Source organism: Microtus oregoni, unplaced genomic scaffold (assembly GCF_018167655.1).
Source record: "Microtus oregoni isolate MIOR12 unplaced genomic scaffold, Mior012 000026F_ref0000081, whole genome shotgun sequence".
Lineage (NCBI taxonomy): Eukaryota > Metazoa > Chordata > Mammalia > Rodentia > Cricetidae > Microtus > Microtus oregoni.
Window position 1 is genome coordinate 24,548,302 of NW_024543085.1, and position 21,622 is coordinate 24,569,923.

The following is a 21,622-nucleotide window of genomic DNA, read 5'->3' on the forward strand; positions in this document are numbered from 1 at the left end:
GTAGGACTTTTTTTGCAACCACTGCCAACTTCTACTAGCAGCATGGTGAAACAAGGTGAACGTCTCAAGACTTTCAACTCTAGAGACCTGGTCTTCCACCTAGGTCATCCGAGCAAGCTGCACTCTCCTGCGAGAACATCCAGACATGTTTTCTAGAGGGTGTTCAGAAGCCTTTGGAGAGCAACGTCCGTTCTGCAGGGAGACAGAGGCTGCAAGCAGTCTTGAATCACAGTCAAGAATGGTAGCTCACCCATCTGTCTTGCCTTGCTCCATTCCATACTGTACCCCCACCTGTTCAAGGCTGCAGTAGGAGCTACGATGAACCTTTCTGTGATATTTCCCAGTTGCAGGAGCTAGCTCTGGACGGCTGCCTCGGGCCTGGGAGACTTCCAATCATATGACCCACCCTCATCAGGACACCTTAAGTGTCGTATCTGCTCCTCATCTTCCTGTAGAGGCCAGGCCCCGACGGACTTCCCAGTTACTACAGGATAGGGGCCAGCCACCCAGTGGTCAAAAGACAGAAACAGGATGACGGAGGAATTGATAACTGATGTATTTGGATTATTTAATATACAATGATGCAATTGTGACCCCAAAGTGTGCAAAGTTAAAGCAGCTGAGGGGAGAGGGCGGGAACGGTACACCTGGGGATTATGGTGAGTCAGGAATGAAGGGCAGGTGGTCATCATCAGGCCCTCCCCAGGTTCAGAGATGGGGTGGGTAGCGGGCTGAGAAGTAGGGCCCATGGGAGCCTCAAGCCAGAGGAAGGGGGCAGAGACCTCCCCCTGGCCTCGGTCCGGAACCCAAAGTGCCACTTGGCTGAGGACAGCAGTCCAGGGGTGGGCCAGAGGCAGGGTCAGGAGAGCACCATTTTCTGGGGGGGAGGGGGCAGCAAGAGAGGGGCCCTAAAGGAGAAGCCAGGAGGAACCACCTTCCCCAGGGGTCAGAGTTAGACATTAGGCCAGAGCAGACTGCAGCGAGAAAGACCTGAGGCAGGCACAGGGCCTGAGAGCCAAGGCTGGCTGGGCTCAAGGGGCTGAAGAAGAGGGAGCCCAGAGGATCTCATGGGGCAGCCTGGCACAGGGAGCTACCTGACTGTGGGGTTGCCCAGAGAGGGGCCACAGTCCCCTCAGGGACTCCACTCCTCTCCCTGGAAAGGAACCGGGGAACCCGTAGTGCAAATCCGTGGACCGCTCAGTTATGAAGGGAGGCTGTTCCGGGAGTGGGGCCCTGGGGTTCGCTCCCTCCACCGCCTTGGCCCCCACTGCTGTCGTCAGTACAGCCGCTTCTCGTAACTGTGAAGGCAAAGTGAGCAGGAACTAAGAAGGTGTGAAGTCCTACTCCCTTCCCAGCGTCCTCTTGCCCAAGATTTGGGAGAGGGCAAGGGGCTAGAGGGCTCGCCTCTCAGCCAGGGGGCCAGAAGAGGCAGAGGTGGACCTGGACCTCTGTCTTCCTTTGGCCAGGGCTCCGTGAAAAACCATGCCAGTCCCAGAGAAAGCTACGCTCCTTCCAGCCACTGCCACACCTGAGTGGACTGCCCTTGGTGCCCAGGAGGAAGAGGCAGCTCAGGAAAGCAAAGCCATCCTCATGGAGCAGACTTCAACTAGCTCAGCCACCGTGCCCAGTTTCCGCTGTGCACCCCCATGGATGGTGACTCGGGCCTCTCATAATGGGGTAGCCCCAGGCCTGGTATCATAGGTATCTCTCGGTACCTCGAAATGAGATTTATGTTTTGGTTGGATGAGGGACAGTGGTGACCTCCACCATCTGGGAATTAGGACCAGAAGGGTCCAACTGGGTCTATGCCCCGTGATTACGCTCCAGCACTACCTCCCACCCAATTCCCATTTTTCCAGCCCACGGCCCACCCAGACTGCCCCTGCTCTATTCTACGCCTGGCCCCGGCAGCGCAGTTACTTACACGGCAGAAAGGTATAGCTACGGGAGGGTAGGGCAGAAAGAGAGACAAGTTAGATGCCCGCCTACACTTAGGGAGATGCGTCCTCTTGACCAGGGCGGGCTGCATGCCTACAACTACTGCTGCCAACTAGCTCGGCCCCCAACCCACAGTCACACCAGCACTGGGCCTGGCATCTGTCTCTCTGCCCATCTCCCCACCAGAGGGCTCATGCCCCCATTTTCTGCCTGCCTGCCTGCCTGCCTGCCTGGGGCTGCCACCAGCAAGAGCCCAGCACTACCAGCCCCGGCTACCAGCCACCAAGCTTCCTGAGCAAGCAAGATCTAAGGAGCCTGGGCAGGGCTAGCCATCAGCCTGAATAAGGGCTCCATGACAAGGTTCCAGGGTGAACTGGGCCCTGTAGACAGGGTGACAGAAAGGTCACATGTCCCCTGGAACCTTTGGGCTTTGAACCTGCCCAACCCAGCACCAGCAGAGGCCACCGACTTACGAGTGTAGGCCGTGCACGCCACCCTCTATCTGGGCCGACACGGTCCGCTTCTCAAACTTGAGCTCTCCTGAGTACATCATGGATCTGGGAGGCAGGCAGACGAATAGGTCAGGAGAGTCCCAGAAAGAAAAGAGGGGGAACGAGGGAAACCTCCCAAGTCCCTCTACTGCCCCCTCAAGTTACAACACTCACCGCAAGACAGACAGGCTTTGGGCCCCAATATCCTGGCAGCCATGCTGGATCCCCGCTATGAGGTAGGGCACAAACTTCTGAATGGAGCCTTTATCCTGGATGGAGCCCGAGACACCCTGTGCGATCTTCACCTTATCCCCCTCGCTGCAAGGAGGGTGGGGAGGCTGAGCCCAGCAGCCCAAGGCTCAGAGGACCCCACCCTATCTCTCCAGGGTACCACCCAGGAGGATCCCCCACAGTGGTCACAGCCACATACCAGGCAACAATAGAGACAATGTGGCCTCCAGGCCAAGAACCCCAGGCTCTGGTCAGGTCAGGCTGTGTAAGCTTCTAACACTGGGGATCCTGGGGTCAAGGGCATGCAGGAGAACAAACCTGAAGTATCGTTTCTGGCTGCTGCTGCTCTTTTCCATGGCGTCCAGGGAACCCATGCCCCGGTACTTCTTAAGCCTCACTCCATCTGAGAAGAAGTATTCGCCAGGGGCCTCCGTGGTGGCGGCCAGCAGGGAGCCCATCATCACTACAGAGGTCAGGGTTGAGAGAGGAATGCTTCCTCCTCCTCCTCCACAGGATTCCAGCTGTCCCACTGGCTCCCAGCCCCAACTGCCCAATCCTAGGTGCCCCCTCCTCACCTGTGGAGGCTCCGAGTGCCAGGGCCTTGACCACGTGGCCCACGGTCTGGATGCCACCATCAGCTATTACCGGCACCCCAAAGCGCCGGGCATACTCAGCCACCTTGTAGACAGCAGTGCCCTGGGGTCGGCCGCAGGCCATCACTGGAGAAAGTGGGATGCACAGGACAGACATGAGTCAGTGGTCCTTTCCCCCTGTGTCAATCACCACTGACGGAGAAGGGATGGGGGGAGATGGTGCTTCTGAGGCCTAAGGCAGGACTGAACAGCAGCAGCGGGGGAAATGTCGTTCTAGGTGCCTAAGCCACCTACCGACAGTATCACAGGGGATGTGGAACAGGGGATCAGTGCCAGCCTCCAGAAAACAGGACCACTAGACCGGTGGCCTCCAGCATCAGCTGCTGGGAAGGCACAGCTCCCGTGAAGGAGTCCTCTGCACCAGCAGCCAATACCAGAGCTGGGTTCTTACGCCTCCTTTGGTTTTGTTCTCCTATTTCTTCCCTCCCTCCCACCCTCCCCCTCCTCCCTCGGGGGTTCCACTTGACTACCACACATGACAGTGTGGGTTTCTAATCGCCCTGCATGTTCACAGACATGTTTTCTTCATACCTTAGGCATGATCTGGTCATAAAGGCAATCCTAGCCCTCAGCTGACTTCCAACACACACCTTATAGAAAAGTGTCACCCCAACCCTGGACCTCCAGACATAATCTCCGCAATCAGGTCTGGGAAAGCAGGTTGGTCCACTCCCAAAACCCACATGCCCTGTCTACACCACCTGCCTCTTCCCACAACTACTCCAAGACAGGTAAAGCAAGTCATCCTGAACCGACCTTCTGAGAAAGGCCTACTGGGGCAGATACTCATGTATCTACAGAGCAAAAGTGAGGTGTGGGGTCATCATGGACAAGGGGGGGTTCTAAATGGCAGGCCTTCCTTCTTCCCCTATGGGTACCCACCTTCCTGGGTGATGCAGATAGAGCCACAGCCCATGCCCACACGAAGCCCATCCACACCAGCATCAATCAAGTTCTTGGCCTGGGCTGCTGTCACCACTGGGGATGGAAGAAGCAGAAAGAAGAACGTGAGGCTGGTGTCCCCACCCTGCCCAGGAACGTCCCAGGATACCCCTCTACCTCCCTCAACCTAAAGTGCTGGCCCAGGCCCATTCTACCCTCAACCCCTTTGCCTGGAACAAAGTCACTACCTGGGAGTTCTGAACAACGGAGAAGGGTTACCCTGCACTCACCATTCCCCCCAATCACCTGCAGGTGGGGGTACTTCTGCTTGATATAGTGCACCATGGCAATCTGGTACACTGAGTTCCCCTGGGATGAATCCTGTAAATAGGGACAGAAGAGCTCAGGCTAGACAGCCAAGTCCCCTCACGGCAGGAGGCTAGACCACTGCAATCAGAGGAATCAGGAGCCAAAGTTGTCATTCTTTTTCTGCAAAGTTACTTGACAACTCTGAGTGGAGTCTCTCAGAAGGGCCTGCTTCACCTGTCATAAAGTTTAGCAAGCGCCCGCTGTTAACTCACAGGTGCAGCCCATTTCTGCTTCCTGCACGAGTCCGTTCCCACGACAGACAGACAGCAGCAGCCAAGTGACATCACTGAACTCTGAGCCTCAGTTTTGTCATCTGTGACTGGGAACGGCATCTGCAACCTCAAAGAGCGGCTGCAAAAATACACAAGTGAGGGCTGGAGAGATGGCTCAGTGGTTAAGAGCGCTGACTGCTCCTCCAGAGGTCCTGAGTTCAATTCCCAGCAACCACATGGTGGCTCACACCCATCTGTAATGAGATCTGGTGCCTTCTTCTGGTCTGCAAGTATACATGCAAGCAGAACACTGTATATATAATAAATAAATCTTTAAAAAAAATAAAATAAAATAAACAAGTGAGCATCTGTAAAGTTCCGCTCAGGGCCTGGCAAGCGGGGACTTCTCAGTGAATGTGGCTTGTAATTATGTAAGGTAAATAAACTTTTTTGTGAGGAAAGCCCTTGGAGGGAGAGCACAGTTGTTCTGGGCTCTTATGATTCTCCTAATTCTGACACCAGAGAAGAGAGAGAAAAAGAAAGTAAGTGTGTGTGGGGGGAGGGGGGCTCAATAGCAGTGCATAGGACTCACAAGCCCGATACAGAGGAGCCCACCACCTCCTTACTAGTACGATGACATCAGCGCCAGCCTGAGTGAGCAGGTCCAGGCGGTATTTGTCATCTTCGCGGGTGCCCACAGCTGCCCCGCACAATAGCTGTTTGTGGGAGTCCTTGGAGGCCAGAGGGTAGTCTCTGTTCTTCTTCAGGTCTGTGCGGGCGATGATGGCTACCAGCTCATCTTGGTCGTTGACTATGGGTAGCTTCCCTAACCAGGAGGAAAGAGAAGCTGGTGTTGGGTGGCTAGGAGGATAGGATGAAAATGGAACCAGAGACCACTGAAGTACCTAAATCAGTCACTAGGTGACAGCACACACCTCTAGACCTCTTCCCAAGGGACGGGAAGCAAAGAACCTTCCTCCAAGCAAGCAAGTTCCTAAGGCTCTTCCTGTCCTGGTACCTGGATGCTGTCCTGACCACTGACCCATGGCAATATTCCACCGTCTGGGCCAGGTCACAGCACAAGATACCCAGACAAGGAACTATGGGAGATGCCCTGAGGGAGGGACAAGGATCCACCCTGCCTATTACAAACCACAAAGAATTCTCTACTGGGGACCTGGGAAGAAATAGCCCCAAGGGATGTAGTGAAAGTCACACAAACAACTTCCCTATCAAGTAAATTTAACTGCAGAACTTTCCCAAAGAAGCCAACTGGTATTTTTTTTCTTTCTTTTTCTTTCTTTTCTCTCTCTCTCTCTCTCTTTTTTTTTTTTGCACAAGAGTCTCACTATGCTGTCCTAGGACTCAGGATGCAGACCAGGCTGTCCTCAAAGTTACAGAGATATCCACCTGCCCCTGTATCCAGAGTGCTGGGATTAAGGGCACATGCCACCATGCCTGGTTAAATGGGTAAATTTTTTGAGGCCAGGCTTTATTATGTAGCCTTGAACTCAAAATCCTCCCGCTTCTCTCTCTGAAGTATTGAGAATACAGGCATGAGCCACCACGCCATGCTCCTGTGTGTAAGTCCTTCTTAAACCGTTTGTGCATGGATGCTATGTTGCATATGTGGAGTTCAGAGAACTTGCCAGAGTTGGTTCCCTCCTTCTGACACATGGGTTCCTGGGACAGAACTCAGGCCATCGGACTTGGGGGCAAGTGTCCTCACCCACTGATCCACCTTGCTGGCTCTCACATACAACTGACTCCTTACACAGGATGCGGGGTGCAGAAAGAGGCACTCCCCAGACCTTGATTTTGTTAAGGATGGAACCAGGACCACCCAGGTTAGATGCAAACTCTGCCTCTGGACCACAACAACCTCAACCCTTTCCCAGGCTTCCCTAGAAGAGAAAGCTCTTTTGCTATGACAAGCACCTCTCAGGACTAGTTGGGGAAATCATACTGAGAAGACACTGAATTAGGAATGCGTTTCTGTAAGCCAGTAGCAGAGTATCAGGGATCCTGCTCCAGGCTGCCTAGGCTTATTCCAGCTTTTCCCATGACCTAGTGCCATTACTGGGCTAACCTGAAAGACTGAGAAACAATGAAAGTCCTACTGTAGAGGAAGTGGGGCTGGGATGTCGACTCCCTGGTACCTTTCTTGCTGCGCTGCAGGATCTCATTTGCCTCTTTCAATGTCACCCCTGCTGGAGCCACCACCAGCTCGATCCGTGGCGTCATCACCTGTGGGGCCAGGAACATTTGCCTGCAGGTTGGCAGGTGAGAGAGGAGGAGCCAGGCCTCCCTATGGTCCCCGGTCACAGGCATCAGTCTGGGACCCCTGAGGGTAGAGTTCCCTCTGTGCTACAACTCTGTATGCTCTGCCCTGCAGGCACCTCACTGAGGAGAGTGGTGTGGTCCTTCTCGGCAAGGAAGTCGATGTCTCGGGAGGTAACGATGCCCACCAGCTTGCTACCCATGGTGCCTGTAGCGGTGATAGGGATGCCAGAGAAGCCATGTCGTATCTTGGCCTCCAGAACGTCACCCACAGTATGTGAAGGGCTCAGGACCACAGGGTCTGTGATGAAGCCTTGTTCAAACTTCTGTAGGCAGAAGAAAAGAGCTGCAAGAAATCCAGAGGTGGCGTGTAGCCTGGCCACAAGGGACAAAGGGGAGCCTGGTGTACCACTGAGAAGCCAGAGCCTCTCAAGAGGGTGACGCCAATGGGAAGAGGAGGGCTGAGCCCATTTTCCATTGTGAGGAAAGGCACCTAAGACCCACATCAGCTAGCTAAAGGATGAAGCAGGATGCATCTTTTTGAGGATGGGACCAATACTTGCCTTGACCTTCCGTACTTCATTGGCCTGGAACTCTGGGGTGCAGTTGTGGTGAATGAAACCAATTCCTCCCATGAGCTGGTACAGAAAGGAAGCATGGTAAGAGCCAAGGGCTAGCCTCCTCTGTGCTGCACAGCCCATTCCTGTTCAGTCCCCACCCAGGCAAGAGACTCACAGCCATCGCAATGGCCATGTCAGCCTCTGTCACGGTGTCCATGGGAGAAGAGATCAACGGTGTCTTCAGTGTGATCTTCCGGGTCAGGGCTGACGTTAGGTCCTAAGGATGGAAGCATGGTCCATTGAAGGGTTTGAGAAGCATTGAACAAATACTCACCAGCATCTGTATCCTGCATAGGACAGGCCCTGGGGGCACAGCAGTGAGGGGTACAGCTCTCAGGGAGCTGACCGGTCCACTTGGAAAGACAGACAGGAGACAAGAGGCACACGGACAAGGTCGCTTCAGTTGAGATGAAAGCCACAAATACCAGGTCCATAATGCCACGAGGAGGCAGGAAGAAAAGGAGCTCAAGGCTACCTTGACTAATATTGAATTCCAGGCCACCCTGGATTATATGAGACCAAAAAGAATAGTAAAGAGGAGAGGGAAGCGGGGAGGAGAAACGGAGGGGGAAGGGGGAGGAGGCCAAGGTCAAGTGACACTAGGGGCACAGTGAGTGAGTTTTAGGTGAGAAGGGCTGGTGGCAAAAGGAGGCCCAGGAAGGCACTGTTAGCCATGTAGGAACGTTAATGGCTAAGGGTCTAGAGCTCAAGACAAAGGTCAGGATAGTTAACACAGCATGCACATCCCTAATCCCAAGATCCCAGATCCAAAGTGCTTTAAAACCGAAGTGTTTGAGGACTGACATGATCACAGGTACAACGTTCCTGATCTCATAAGACAGGTCACCTTCAAATGCAGACAAAATACTGTGTAAAATTACCTTCAGGTAGCATGTAAAGTGTGTAACAATAGACATGAATTTGGGGTTAGGTTTAGGTCCATTCCCAAGACTTCTCACTACCCATATACACATGTCCCACCCCACCCACCCCCCGCCAAAAAAAAAAAAATCAAATCTGAAAATCTAAAAACATTTGGTCTTGAGTATTTTGAGTAAGAGACACCCCTCCCAAATATAATTTCAGGTGTCTGCCTACACATGGTGTATAAGGTTAGACCATGCATCTTTCTGAGATTCAGGCTGATAACTACTGATCCACCCCCGAAACCCCCAAATAGACTCTGAAAACTTTTGAGACTCACAGGCTCCTGAAGTCCATCCCAGAGGATGAGCAGGCCCTGGGCCTACGTCTGGAAAATCACACCTTTCTCTCCCATCATGCCACAGGCAGTCACCGCCTCCCTGACAGAGGCACACTACAAGAAGACCCTTCCCGACCGTGCAGATGTCTTCCTAGCCCTTCCGAGCAGCCTGGCACCAAGCCAGGATGTGCAGTAAACTCACTAACCTAGGAAGCTAGCACCAGAAGCCTTCCTGATTGCTATCAGAAGAGAACACCCAGAATAGCTCAAATCCCCCCCGCCCGCGCCCCAAATCTGTCTGGGTCAGCTCTATCCTCACAGGCTGAACCTGAGTTTCCTCGATGTATGAACGATCTGGGGGTGTGCAGACGCTCAGACCTTCCATGAGAATGGACAAGAACAAGCAGAAATAACAACAGAAATGGGCGTTTTAAGTGGGCACGAACTCAAGACAGAATCACTGCACTGCTCCCTAACCTGACTTATATCATACTCTTCTCAGACGCCCAATTATTCATTGATTTGGCTCACTGCAGGCCCCTCATGGAAAGAAAAGCATTGTGTTTCCTTGTATCTGTCCAAAGTCCTCCCTGCCCATCCCCCCACCCCAGTCCTACTCCTTCAAACCCTCTTGCCAGTTATGGGTCAATGCCCAATCACTGAACACTGTATTCAAAGGGCCCATAATTTTAGAGCATAATCCTTGCTCAGCATTTAAGACGACAGCCAATCCTCATTGTCTATATAATAAAGCTGCCACTCCCAACCCCTCTCCTCACAGGGCCTCTTCTGAGCCCACGCTCCAACTTCTTCGGTGACAGCGCATCCTCTAAGCCTTTTTGAGGCTGCCACTCAAGACTCCAGGATCTCCCCCAAGCCCAGATGCCCCTGCCCCATCAGCTGTAACCCTTTGCCCCGTGTGCCAGTTCCTCCCACAACAATAAGGGTAATAGCCGCAGCACATTCCCGAGGAAAGCCTCTCCCACAACCTGCCCTTGAACAAAAATTCAGCCCCCTCCTTGAGCCAAAGGAAGAGGTCCTTACCACTTCATCAGCTATGAAGTCTATGAATCCTGGGAGGATCAGGAAGTCACTGCGGAGACAGAATAAGAAAGACTAGTGGGCGGGAGGCCCGAAAGGTCTGTCTGTCATCCTAGAGTTAATAGCAGCGTGGGGACCTGGCAGAGGAGGAGAGAGGCTGGAAGCCACTGGCCTTGCTGTCCAATCATCAGGAGTCTTCCCCACCATACCCCCATAATGTCCTGATGGCTTTAAGCTCAATAACCAAAAATGGCAGGTCTATGAATCTGCAGGTCACCCAGAGTTGTGAAAGCACATAGAAGTTCTGATATGGTCACACACAGCAGACAGAACGAACGCCTTTGAAGACAGCTTAATCTGTTGTTTGTTTTGGGGTTTTGAGACAGGGTTGCTCTGTTTAACAGCCCTGGCTGTCCTGGACTCACAGAGATCCTCCTGCCTCTGCCTCCTAAGTGCTGGGATTAAAGATGTAAGCCACCACTGCCTGGCCTTGTTTATTTTTAAAGACAGGGTCTTGTGTAGTCCAGGCTGGCCTGGTTTTCTGCTATAGCGCCAAAGATAATACTGAGCCCATCCTCTCCTTTGAGTGATGTAATTACAGACATGTGCCACCATACCTGGCTTCCATTTTCCCTTTTGAAACAGTATTTCACTATGCTGTCTAAAATAATCTTGATTTATGATCCTCTTGCCTCAGCCTGCTGGGATTACAGGTATGTGTCATCATGCCTGGTTTGAGATTTCTGTCTTGACAGGTGTGGTGATACATGCCTTTAATCCCAGCATCCAGCATGCGGACAAAAGCAAATGGGCCTCGAGTTTGGGGCCAGCCTAATCTACAGAGTAAATTCCAGACCAGTCAGTAGTACATGAGGAGACCCTGTCTCAAAAAAAAAAAAAAAAAAAGGCTTCTTAGTACTGATGAAAACAAATATTAACTCAACACAGAAAACAGAACCTACACTGGGTGTGGTGGCGGCTCATTCCAATAATCCCACCTCTTAGGGAGATAGAGGCAGAAGGGAGGTTGAGGCCAGTCAGGGCTACACAAGATCCTGTTTCAAACAAAAACAAAACAAAACAGAGAATTTGGGTTGATGGTGTACTTGAGTGATAGAGCATTTGCCTATTAAATGCAAGGTCCTAGGCTTGATTCCCAACCCTACAGGACAGAAAGAAAACACAGCATCTGAACATAAGTTTGCAGTCAACATGACCCGAGCACAACCAACCCAGCACAAGCTAAACATCCCAGCACACACAGGGTGGGGGCGGCTGAGGCACACAAGGCTCACAGCAGCTGGAAGGACCCCAGAGAGTTGAGCTCGGGTCATGTTCTGACACTGGGACAGGAGCAACCAACATACATGGGAAAGGACAGCCAGAAGTCCACACAAGGAGGACCAGCCAGAGAAAGGCAGCTGTCAACGTGAATGTGGTAACAGTCAAGTAAAGCCTAGGGAGGAGGAACAGGCCTGTGTGGTATGTTAGGTACGCACTGCCACAGGCCGATGATGCTATGGGCAGAGTCTTCCTGGAGTCATAGTGTGTGATGGACACACTCCCAAGCGAATGCCCCACACTTCGGGAACACTCTGAGTCCAGCTCAGCAAAGCAGGAGGCCCTTCCCGTGCAGCAAACAAAAGCCACAGGGCAGACAGGAGTAGTGCAATTAACCTGCTGTCAGGCCTAGAAAGAAACTGAGTTCCCCTACAAACTTCCCTAGGAGACGAGTAAAAATCCTATCAAACAGCTAGCCCCTCTTTCATCATCAAAGACCACCAAAGCAGCAAAGAAATTTTATCCCGCGTTGACCTCCCCTGGTGGCCCATTTCTTTCTGTGGCTCACAGGCATTTCCTAGATATAATCATCCCTCACCTGTGGGCAGGCAGAAGGGCACCCTCCCCAGGAGTGACAGGGAAATTGCCTGCTAAAACAGGAATGCTTAAAAGCCAGGATGGAGATGACAAGTGACAGGCCACAGACACCACTGGCGCTCCAGCACCCCTATGCTGCCCCAATCAAGGGTTCGGAAGCTCCTTCCTGGCAGGGACATCGTCCTGCAGCCAGGAGGCACAGTTAGTGCCAGGCCTGCAGGGAGAACTGGCCTAGGGCCCACAGGAAAATGCAAATTAAGCTTGAGGCAGACAGGTAGGTCTCTATCTTTCTCCAGTATGCCACGTGGAGTGGGCTAGAGGGGTAGGCACGGAATATTCATGAAGGGCACCAGTCCCAACCTGTGGGCAGGTAAAAGCCCAAGTGGAAGGAGGGCTGAGCTGCACATGGGAAGAAAGGGCCATCCTACTGCCCAATAGGGCCCCTTCAGGGGTCATTATTCAACCAGCTGCCCGAGATAGGATTCTGGTACCTCCCTGCTTTCACAGCGAGGCTTGAGGGAGAAAAGCTTCCTGGATCCTGCTGGTTAGAGTATCCCTGGAATGGCCACTTCTCGTTTTCCTGCAGGTCCTAAGGCCTCTCCAGGATGGCCAAGATGCTCAGGAGAATCGCAAGGGGGCAGGGTGGCCTCGGATCTAGCCAGTTATCAGTCAAGGCTCCTTGGGCAGTGATGTCGCTGTGCCACGTCCCTCACTATTCTTGGCGCGAGCCTCCTTCCTTCCCTTGCCCAGCCCCCCACTGGCCCCAAGTCACTCTTATTGGGCGAGGGCATCAGGGCGTCAGCGAGAGACAGCCGTGCACGTGTGGGGCGGAGGCCAGAGAGCTGAGGTGCGCGCACCCAGGTGGGGCCAATCCCTGTGCTTACTTGTAGGTGAGGCCATCAGCGTTGGCGAAGAGCTGCTGCGCGGTGAGCCCATCCTCGGGAACGTAGCCGGTGCCGCCGCTGATCAGGTAGTCCGCCATGCTGCTGAGAGACACCGCGACCCGACATAAACACCCCCGCGGGCCACCCCGCTGCCACTGCCTCTGCTGGCGGCTGCTGCTGCTGACGCGCACCAAGGCCACGCTGCTGCCGTGGGCCGGGGGCGGGGGCTGCGGCTGCGGAGGGACGCCCCGGGCACCGCCCTCTCCTCCAGCCCCTCCTTCGGGGACCGTGCCTCCGCCCCTCGTCGCACAAAGGCCCAGCCCGGCTCGCCCGGCCACCGCTGCTGCATTCAAGCCAATCACCCGCAATAGCACCTCGACTCTGGCGATCAGGGCTGGAGTTGCGGGAAGGATGTAGGACCAGAGAAAGAGGGGACAGCAAGCCAAGCGGAGACACGCCCCCTTCGCTGCTCTTCAACATGTACCCTAGAACCCCAGCAATGTACCTCACAGGGTTCACCCCTAGTCTGGGCCCCTCGGGCCACAGGGCTGCAGCAGGAGTAGTTTCCCATTACCTACCATGGGACGAGTGGTGGGGGAGGGTACGTCTAACATGGTTCTGCCTTTTCCCAGTATTCATTCTCCCAACCCTGATAAAATTCTAGCACCCTGAAATATCAGTGGGAACTTACAATTCCCCAACACATAGATGCTCCGACCCCATGCAATTCCTAAGAAGCAAGCATTTCTTAGCAATGACACTCTTGACATTTGAGAGGCCTCTGCAGTCTTCAAAGTATTTTTCATAAAGGAGCACATATGCCCCACAATCTAGTAATGGACAATTATTGGGTCTCCTCTCAGCTCAGAAGGGGAAGGGCTCTATTCTCAGTCCGACTACACACCTACACACACACACTGCACTCATCCTCAGTTCCTGAAAGGTCTAGATCCAGGTAAGTCTAGAAAGTTCGTTTTAATTTGAGATAGCAATGTGGAGTGGAATGCCAGGGAAGGCTCAAAGGTCTGGGGGCCATGGCATAAACAAGTATGCATACAAAGATGGACAGAGGCAGGTAATTAAAAAAAATTGCTACAGAACTTTGGTGGTCAGTTCTGGGTGGCCAGCAAGACCCAGATTTCAGTCTGAGAGACAATTAGATTAGAAGACAAATCCATTCACGTGGAGGAAGGTGGAAGTTGCCAGAGCGGCCACTGTTACTCGCAGATAAAAAGCTTCCACCAGCAGCTAGCCTGTCCTCCTGAAGGTCCCAAAAGTTCCACCAAAACTAGGTGGAAAGGCGACACTCTACTCCCTGCCTTGAGGGCTGTGTGGCTCCTTTACTCCCCATCCCAGGAAGGCTGGATTTGTTTACCTCTCAACAGTGTGTTGACAGCCAGGCCCAGGGGAGCACTAGCTTCCAAGTCACCAGGTTCTCTAGGGTGCCCAGCCTCCCCAGTGATGTCCCCCCTCCCCCGAGACCCTGCCAGGAAAACATGGGCTGTTCCATCCATGTACAGAGGGAAAGAAAAGTCTCCCAGAGAGCTCAAAGTATTACAGAAGATTGGCAGATGTCTTCTGGGGGGGGGGGGAGTAGAACAGACCCCAATCTTCCCTCTTCACCAATGGAGCCCAAAGGCAGGTCCTGGTGGAAGTCTAAAGGCCCTTGAGCCACCAGAAAGGAGAGACCACCACTGGAGTTCTTAGCAGAGTAGGTTATTGGTATCCACTTGCCAGGAATGCTGATTCTCCAGCACTCAGAGACTTACTCTAGAAGCCCAGGACATATAGGGAGCCAGCACTAGATCCTCTCACTGGCTACCAGGAGTAAGAACAGTGGCATCAGCCGGAGGATGCATGCTCGTCATTCTGAACTGCCCTTCCTGGACATAAAAGAAAGAGCCACTATGTCAGTCAGAGGCTCTAAGCATGGCCTGTCCCAGTGGTCTCTCTGGGTTTCTAAGGAGCCTACTGTGGGGTCGCTGTTCCCTATAGCATGAGTCAAGACTGGCTCTGGTTCAGGTTCAGCCAAGGCTGGGGCCCAGAAGAGCAGCTGGGTTCTACCATCTCAGGTAACTTTTTTTTTTTAGGGTTCACTGACTTTACTGGTTCAACAATAAACCGCAAAAGGAAAAGACGTTAGCTGTCACTCCAGGGCGTCATCCACAGACGTGAAAGACGTCCTTCGAAAGACCCATCTCAGGTAACTCTGATGTGACATCTGCCCCAGTCGAAGAGGCTGGCAAGCTAAGCTATGGGGAGGGTCACCTTCGCAGTGATTACAGACTTCAGGGCCCCGTCCTCCCTCCTGCTTTGACCTATGTCAGCGCTCTTCATTACTCTAAGCTGCTGGGCTCAAGGCTGGGTTAGGCTGTCCTTTTCTAGAGACTTAATCCATCCCCCTGGGTTCCCTCCTCCCTCTTCCTGCAATTCCCCAGCTGCTTCCTCCATGGGGAGGAGACACCAGGCAACCAGTGGGGCCTCTTCAGAGCAAGGAAGGGCAGCTGGTCCCTCGAGACTCCCAACCTCACAGCTTCAAGGGCAGGGGGCAGATCCAAGCCAGCTGCTCAGGGGAATAGGGGAATAGTGTCCAGCAGGGCACTGAAGTTCAGGCAGGCAGCCCAGAGGACTCTATCTGATCTGAGATTGTTTTAGAGGAATGAGATTTCAAAACACATTTAGGGGAGAAAAGGTAATGACAACATTTAGCCTTGTTAAGCTGGGATAAAGGGACATGGATCACCCGAGTTCAAGCCAGAGAGCAGTGCTGGATTCAAGAACAGCACTTCTCATAGAACCCTTGCCTCTTCCTACAGCTCCAGGTTGGTGGAGGCAGACGGTGGTCTGGCCAATAGGTTTTGAATCTCATACTGCCTGGCTAGGGCTTTTAGGTTTACATAGGCTCTGCTGAGTCTAAGTGGGTGGGTGGGAGGTAGGAGGGTGTGGGGTTGGCACTAGCCCAAAAGGGATGCGTCTGAGGGGCCGAGGTCTGATCTCTGAAATAACATTCTACAATTCGAGCACTGCTTCTCTCAAGCACCCAAGTGCCTTGGCGCGCTTCCTCTCGTGCCGTGGCACCTCAATAACCTCAAGCCCTGCCACCTAGATTTCTATTATAGAAAAACGGATGGGGGTTGCCTAAGCCTAAGCCAATTCTAAAGAGCCAGCCTGCAACAGCAAGAGAGGCTGGGCTCAACAACCTCTAAAGCCGTTAAAAGTTCTTATATAAGCCTCCAGACCCTGGGCAGAGCTACCTGGCCAATTCCCCAGACCACCCTCCCCGCAAAGCCCAGCTGCCAGGTCACCTCCCCAAGCTGCTGAGCACCAGCAGATGGAGTAGAGAAAGAAGTCCAAATCCCCTGGACCGGAAAGACAGTAGGATTGCAATTCAAACTGCGATACAATCCAGAGATTAGTTAGTCGCTGCCTCTTTTTCCAGCTAGTTCCTTTGAGGCCCAGTTCACTGACCCCACTCTCTTCAGCGACCCTCCTCCACTGTTTTCCAGACCCCTGCATGGGGGTCCCGAGTCTTTTAAGGGAATGAGCAACTACAGCCTCATTGATCTCAGTGCCTGGGTGAGGAAGAGCAAGTACTTTCACCTGGTCCTAGGGAAACACTCAATCCAGACACCCGCACCTACTGAAGACAGTTCTAGGAAGAAGAGCTGAGCAGGAAGCAAGGTTGGGTCAGGACTCTAACAAGCCCTATTTGGCCCCCAGAGGTCAGAGCCACTTGCACCAAACGTCGCTGAGTGTGCAGTCTAGGTCGGATCCCGAGATAAAATTTTAGGGAACGACAGAAAAACCTGCGCCCTCATCTACCCTGCTCCCCGGAGTAACGCAGCACCAAACTGTTTGCATAGTGCCCGCCTGAATTCCCCAGCCAGAGTCGGGTGTATCGCAGTCTAACTGCGTCTGGGGAAGTTAGAGGTGCAGGAGGTGGAGGGGACCAGCTCCTGGCCTCCCCCGCAGCGCCACCGGGTCTCCCGGAGCTGCCGCGCCCTCCTCTGCCGCCCGCCCCGGATGCGCCCGCGCGCTTTGCCCTGGGCGTCACCTCTCGGGCTCGTAGCCGGCCTGCAGCAGGCGGGCGCTGTACCGCTGCGCCGCGGTCTCATGTCCCGGGTGTTGCCGGGCTCCCGGCTCTGGAGCAGCGGCGGCTCCGCCTCCCTGCAGCAGCGGCGAGAGCAGCCCGGACTCCGGTGGGGGTGAGAGCGTCTCCTCCATGCCATGCGGAGGCCGCAGCTCTGGGCGGCGGGAGCCTCTCCGCGTGGAGGCTCCCGGGCCAGGTTGGGCAATAAGAGCCTCGGTTCCGCCCCGGAGGGGGCGGGGCCTGCTGCAAGAGGCGGAGCTGGGTGTTTGGGGCGGGGCTCGGGTGGAGCTAGTTGAGGGGTCCTGGAGTCCACCGGGCTCCGCCCTTGCCACACTCTGCCCCCTTCCCTACTCGCTACCACAGAGGCTAAGAGTAGCTGGGCAGATGGCTAGGTGGAGCAGAGTATGTGTTCTCTAAGGACCCAACTGAAGAGGACCTCCTGAATACCCTATCTCTTGGACCTTCTAGTTTCTCCTTGCCTCATCGGAGGCTGAGAATTCTTAGTCGTCTTGGAGTGCTTCCAATCAGAGCCTGCAGTCCTGGGTAAGAGAGGTGGGGGCACTCCATCGAGGTCTACCTATTCAACCAACTCCACCCCAAATGAGAGAGATATTTTTCTACTGCTACCCGAAGAAGACCAACGCGATACCGGCTCCCGAAGGAAAAGACCCTGGCCTTGTTGGGCCTGGGATACCCCTTACAAAGGAATAGGGCCCAGCACAGCAGGTAATCAAATTTGCTCACCTGCTGCCTAGAAAACGCTTCTATTTCAGCTTTGTCACTATTGTCAGTTTTCAAAGAGCAACTCTCCGGAAAGGCAAGGAAAAGAGTCATTGCCTTTGGGCAATTTGTTTGAGGCAATGGAGCAGCTAGAAAACAAACAGCTGACAACAGTTCTTAGACTGAAGACTTTTTCAAACATCTGAGGAGCAAGTGATAAACACCGGATGATCTGCTGGTGCTAAGATCCATTTCAAGGAAGCAGAAAGCCTTTGTGCTGCCTAGTTTTATGTCAAGTAGCCACAGGCTAGTTCCACCCTTGGCCCTAAACTGTCCTGCCCCTTTCTGAAAGGTGGGAACCTCAATTGAGAAAGTGCCTCCCTAAGATCAGGCTGTAGGGCATTTCTTAATTAATAATCGATGGGGGAAGGCTCAGCCTACTGTGGCTGGTGCCACCCCTGGGCAGGTGATCCTAGTTCTACAAGAAAGCGGGCTGAGCAAGTCATTAGGAGGAAGCCAGTATAACAGCACTCCTCCATGGCCTCTGTATCATGTCCTGCCTCTAGGTTCCAGCCCTGCTTGGGTTCCTGACTTCCTTAAGTGAAGGACTACAATGTGAAATTGTAAAACAAATAAACCCTTCCCTCCTTAACCTGCTTTTGGTTAAGGACAGCCTTTAATCCCAACACTCAGGAGGCAGAGGTAGGAGGATCTCTGTGAGTTCAAGGTCAGTCTGGACTATATAGCAAGTTCCAGTCCAGCCAGGGATAAACAGTGAGACCCTGTCTAGAAAGAAAAAAGAAAAGAAAAGAAAAAAAGAAACAAAGAATGTAGAATTATGACTACACTTGGTGGTGCAGGATTGTCATCTTAGCTACTCCAGAGGTTGAGGCAATGGGAACACAAGTTCAAGACCAGCGTAGGCAATTTACTGAACTCCTGTCTCAAAACAAAAAGTGAGAAGACAGTTGGGATACTGTGGTAGAGTGCTTGCCTAGTCTGTGAGACTCAGTACCACAAAAGATAAAGAAAACAGGCTTAAACTTGGCAATCCTCCTCCCTCAGCCTCCCCAAGTGCAGTGATTACAAGCAAGCAGGATCATGCTTGTCTAAAGCACACCTTTCAATCTGCTTCACAAAGGAGATGTGCACATGGTCAGATTAGTATTTGTTAGTTAGGATACAAAGACACAAGTATGCTTATATACTCACATGTAAATTTGACCTAGAATTTGCATATGAGAGAAAACTATGTGGGCATTTGTGGTTTTGACTCTGGCTTATTTTACTTATTTTTTGTCTTGTTTTGTTTTGTTATTTTGTTGTTGTTGTTTTTGAGACAGGGTCTCATGTATCCTAGGCTGGTATTAAGGATGCTACATAGTTAAGGATAACCCTGAATTTCTGATCCTCCTGCTACTGAGTGCTAAGGATGCAGGTCTACACCGTGTGGTATAGGGATCAAACCCAGGGTGCTGAGCATGCTAAGAAAGCAGTCTACCAACTGAGCTACTTACCTCCTAACAACTCCTTCCTCTTCTTCTCTCCCCTTTTTACATTTATTTATTTATTTAGAGTATATGTTTTTGCATGTTCATACCATAGCACACATGTGGAGGTCAAAGATCTGCTTTTGGGAGTTGGCATGCTCCTTTTCACCATGTAGATTCTGGGGACTAAACTCAAGTCATCAAGTGGTTTTATGTGCTGAACCATCTTGTTGTCCCAGTTCTTCTTGGTACCTTTTCTACACACACACACACACACAGTCAGAAGGTACTTTCTCTCAGCCAGATGTGTGACTTGTCTAAGTCACTGTTCTCTTGCTGTAAAGACACACCATTACTGTTGGGGACTGCAGACCACCAGGCCCTGAATTTCCTGTAAACAACTTGTTTTCCTTTGCTCTGAGCTGGCTGCAGCTGCTCTGAGCACGAGAGACCCTGATGGTGGGAGAGTGGTTTCTGGTGAGCCTGGAGCTGAAAGATCCGGAGAGCTGGGGCATGGCCAGAGCCCATATAAGCAGACAATAAAGGGGGCTTTCTTGTTTCAAGAGTAACCATGTCTCTGTCTCTGTATGTTTAAATCTCCAGGCCCTTGCCCGAGACTCGAGACTCGCAAACCATCTTGTAGTTCAGGCGCTGTGCACTACAGCCATAGTACCGTAGTACAGGCGAATGGTACACATGATCAAAGCAACTTGTATAATATAAAGCACTTAACAGGGAGACTCGATTATAGTTTTAAACAGTTAGTCCACGATATAATGGCAGGAAGCAGACAGGCACGGCACCGGAATGGCAGCTAAGAGTTTTTCATTCTGCTCTCCTGACACCAGGCAGAAAGAAAAAGAAAGTAGGTCTGATGTGGGCCATCCCAGCAACACACCTCCTCCAACAAAGCCACACCTCCTAATCCTTCCCAAAAAAACCAAGCATTCAAATGTAGGAGCCACTAGGAGTCCTTCTCATTCAAGCTACATGTGGCTCATACTTTCTTTTTTTGTTTGCTTTTTCTTTTTGTTTTTTGAGACAGGGTTTCTCTATAGCTTTGGAGCCTGTCCTGGAACTCACTCTGTAGATCAGTCTGGCCTCAAACTCACAGAGATCCTCCTATCTCTGCCCCCCGAGTGCTGGGGTTAAAGGTGTGAGCCACCACTGCCCAGCATGGCTTATACTTTAAATCTCAGCGTTCAGAAAGTCCAGGAAGGAAAATCACTGTGAGTTCAAGACCATCTGTGGCTACGTAGTAAGGCCAGTCTGAGCTATAGAGTGAGACTTTGTTATATTTTTTTCTCTGATTCCTAGTCACATGTGAAATCTTGTCCCTCAAGAATACCGTACAGGCTGGGCATGGTGGCATAAGTCTTTAATCTCAGCACTGGGGAGGTAGAGGCAGGGGAATTTCTGTGAGTTTGAGGTTTGCTTGGTCTACATAGCAAATTCCAGGACAGCAAGAGAGAGACCCTGTAACGAAAAAATAAAATAAAACAAAACTATTATGGAGGCTGGGAAGGTGGTTCAGCAGTTAAGGGCACTTGTTGCTCTTGTAGAGGACCCAGGTTTGGTTTCCATACCAACATGGTGGTTCACAAGCACCTGTAAATCCAAATTTAGGGCCGGGCGATGGTGGCACACACCTTTAATCCCAGCACTCGGGAGGCAGAGGTAGGCAGGTCTCTGTGAGTTCGAGACCAGCCTGGTCTATAGAGCTAGTTCCAGGACAGGCTCCAAAGCCACAGAGAAACCCTATCTCTAAAAAAAAAAAAAAAAAAAAAAAAAAAAAAAAAATCCAAATTTAGGGGATATGACACTTTCTTCTGACCCCTACAGCTACTAGGCACAAACAAGGTGTACATACATACATACAGGCAAATGCTCAGACACACAGAAATCAAATAAATCTAAAAACACCATTTAAAAAGGAAGTGATTAGAGACGAGATTTTATATAGTCTGACCATTTCCACGGTTCGCAGATCTCTGAAAGAAGCGAAGATAAACAGATAATAATAATAGTAACATAATAAGTAATATAATAGTAGAGTCACCTTTCTGGTCCCAATACATGAAATGATTATTCTTTATGTGAAAAGAGCCAGCATACAGGCTTCAGAGTGTAAAGAAGATAGAACCAGAGCCTGTAGCTGTATGGGTGTCTGGGCTTCTTGCCTTATCAATACCCCTGTCACTGGGTATCAACAGTGCACATTGGGTATGAGAGAGGGTTGGGAAGGGTTGACTCTAGTCATCAAGAGATAGTCTTGGGGCCCACTTACTCCCCCAAACCTCCTTGCTGAGAGGAACCCTAATTTCCCCCATTTCATGAAGTTGCTTTGTGATCAATGATCAAAGGTGTAAAGTTGCAGAGTGAGCTCTAAATAAACCCAGGCAAAGGCTACTGTAAAGTAAAAAGGCTTGGTTAAGTTCTATGCCTCTGGCCCATGGTAAACACAATGTATTACCACTTCTGCCACACATTCATTGATTTAGTATACTAAGTATCTCACGTGAGCCAGACAGGCTGGGAGCACAATAGAGAAGATGGGTTTTGCCTGGGCAGCCATGGTCCTTCAAGTCTAGGGACAGAGAACAAACTGGCAATCAGAATGCAAACAATGTAAGGCGGGC

At 51.9% G+C, this 21,622-nt stretch overlaps 1 protein-coding gene across 4 annotated transcripts; it reads right to left on the reverse strand.

The window, feature by feature from the left end:
- Positions 1-541: 541 nt before the first annotated feature.
- Impdh1 (inosine monophosphate dehydrogenase 1) lies at positions 542-16,963 on the reverse strand. Of its 4 annotated transcripts, none has more exons than XM_041675764.1 (16): positions 16,738-16,963; positions 12,684-12,782; positions 9,925-9,973; positions 7,792-7,893; positions 7,620-7,694; positions 7,176-7,382; positions 6,936-7,023; positions 5,403-5,602; positions 4,486-4,576; positions 4,196-4,291; positions 3,236-3,379; positions 2,979-3,123; positions 2,604-2,747; positions 2,412-2,495; positions 1,925-1,941; positions 542-1,298 (listed from the first exon to the last, which is right to left on the reverse strand). In XM_041675764.1, exons 1-16 carry the CDS (start codon positions 16,905-16,907, stop codon positions 1,198-1,200), a joined length of 1,812 nt encoding a protein of 603 aa, XP_041531698.1. In that variant the 5' UTR covers positions 16,908-16,963; the 3' UTR covers positions 542-1,197. The 4 variants fall into 4 exon arrangements, with proteins under 4 accessions (XP_041531698.1, XP_041531697.1, XP_041531700.1 ...); XM_041675763.1 differs by having other exon boundaries at positions 12,684-12,785; XM_041675766.1 differs by lacking the exon at positions 1,925-1,941.
- Between the last annotated feature and the right edge of the window lie 4,659 nt (positions 16,964-21,622).

Bases quoted from the DNA above. Each gene is read 5' to 3' on its own strand.
- Impdh1 (XM_041675763.1), bottom strand. From the start codon at position 16,907: ATGGAGGAGACGCTCTCACCCCCACCGGAGTCCGGGCTGCTCTCGCCG. The intron at 7,894-9,924 runs GTAAGGACCTCT...TTCCATCCTTAG, and splicing joins ACTTCATAGCTGATGAAGTG to GACCTAACGTCAGCCCTGAC. The intron at 7,024-7,175 runs GTGCCTGCAGGG...CTGGCCCCACAG, and splicing joins ACACCACTCTCCTCAGTGAG to GTGATGACGCCACGGATCGA.